This window comes from Acanthopagrus latus, chromosome 23 (assembly GCF_904848185.1).
Source record: "Acanthopagrus latus isolate v.2019 chromosome 23, fAcaLat1.1, whole genome shotgun sequence".
Classification (NCBI taxonomy): domain Eukaryota; kingdom Metazoa; phylum Chordata; class Actinopteri; order Spariformes; family Sparidae; genus Acanthopagrus; species Acanthopagrus latus.
Window position 1 is genome coordinate 24,223,653 of NC_051061.1, and position 1,861 is coordinate 24,225,513.

Here is a 1,861-nt window from a genome sequence, read left to right on the forward strand (position 1 = left end):
TCATGCTGTCTTCTCCTCCTCGACCTCATCCTCCATTCATCAAGAATATACAATTAGCAGAAAATGTCAATGAGAATACCTACTTTTTCTACTTGTGCCTTTCTGTGTCTGTCGTCTGGTCATTGGCCTCTGCCTGCATTCGTGTCGCTCTGTCTTCATTCAGAACTCGGTTTAGAGCTTGCCTCTTTCTTTATGCACCACATAACCTCCCCAGTCATTTCCACCGGCCTTTTCTTTGCTCATGTCTATTGTCTATATGCACCTTTCTTCTCCCCCCCAATCATCATGTTCTGTGTCCTTTTCTCAGTTTCAAAACTCTTTGTGCCTTTCTCTGTCTCTTTTCTCTCTTTGCTGGGACCGTGTGTTGAGGGCGGGCAGTGTCGTCTGTCCACCCAGTGTGGTTAGTTTCAGGTACTACATTGAATTTAATGATATAATATAAATATAGTGAAACATACCGGCTGGTGTTTGGTCTTTTTTTTCCTTCACTTTGTTTGCTTAACAGATGTTGCCTAACAGGTGCGAAGAAATCAGTTTTATGTGGTATGAATAACAGATTTAAAAAAATATATATACTGTGAAGAACAAAAACCTACGAGAGATGTTTATGAATCATTATTAACTGTTAATAAAGATATTTAAGGAGGAAAGCACTAATTAGAATAACATAATAAAATGTTTCTTTGCCAATAAGGGTTTGTGGAGGCAATATTAAGAAGTAAAAGTTTTACATTTTCCTCAAACAGAAGCTGTATTTGATGGAGCCCCACAGTCCAGTTTAACAATAAGAAAATAATTGAACTAAATGCTTATTTTGGATCCTGCACAGATCTTAAATGTTTATGATGAACCACAAACTTATAATTAAGAGCCCACAATTAAAGTTGTGTTTATTGAAATGATGCAGAACAGCTTCCAACATGTTGGTGTTCAGTTATCAAGTACGTTGGCTTATTAACTATTTCTCAAAACGGTATATAGATTTTCATGGATACAATTAATTATCTTGGGCAAAACATGTTGCGTATGAAATATCATATTTATAAAACAGCCGCTCGTTTATTATCAGACTAATAAATGAGAGCTGCAACCAACAAACAGTATAAAACAATCTTGTCAGAAGCAGTTTGTTGTTGTTGTTGACTAAATGTAAAACTACAGAGAGATTTAACAGCCGTCTGCAGCTGGAGATGTAGTAAGTGGACCTTGAGTTTATTTCATCTCATATTTTATTTGATTTGCAGAATCTTCTCTTTCTGAGGTCAAGAATGATGTTTTATTCTGATTGCACATCTTGTAAAATAGTTCAGTTTGTAGATAAAAGTTCAATAAATTACATTTCCCCCCTATTTATTTTGGTAACTGAGTTAAAAACAATCTGTAAACGTTTTTTTTGTCTTAACTGATGTCCTGGATATGGAGCAGAGTTTAGAGCAGCTCACATCTGTTGGAATGAAGTTTGAACTCGTCATTTCTCCAGAACAGCAACAACAACAACAACAAACATCCTGCAGCTTCAGTTTCCTCACATGACCTCTGGCGGGACAGCTCGTCAGATTAATCGTCGACGTCAAATCGAACCAATTAGAAACAAGGTCAGAAATTATCGACAGAAAGACTGTCCAATCATCTTTCAGATCCAATCAGTAGGCGGGGTTTATGGCGGTTGCGTTCGTTTTAGTATCTCGGCTGAGCCCGGCTGCTGTTGAAGCTCTCCGGGTGTGCGACACGACTGCGCCGCCCGCTGGAGTCGACACCTATCACGTGGGGCGGTGTGGCCGGGTTTTGTCAAATCGAGCGCACCTGCTGCCGTGTTTTGTTGTTTTTCAGCGGCGGACCGTGTTCGGCCTGTCAAACCGTG

At 39.3% G+C, this 1,861-nt stretch overlaps 1 protein-coding gene across 4 annotated transcripts in view; it reads left to right on the top strand.

Moving 5' to 3' along the window:
• The first annotated feature begins 1,657 nt into the window (after nt 1–1,657).
• The window catches only part of atxn2l (ataxin 2-like), a 9,369-nt gene continuing 9,165 nt past the window's right edge, over nt 1,658–1,861 (top strand). For all 4 annotated transcript variants that reach the window (XM_037089729.1, XM_037089730.1, XM_037089731.1 and 1 more), the window contains exon 1: nt 1,658–1,861. This exon is cut by the window's right edge and continues 55 nt beyond it. In XM_037089729.1, the coding sequence (XP_036945624.1) occupies nt 1,660–1,861 (202 nt within the window). In that variant the 5' untranslated portion in view covers nt 1,658–1,659.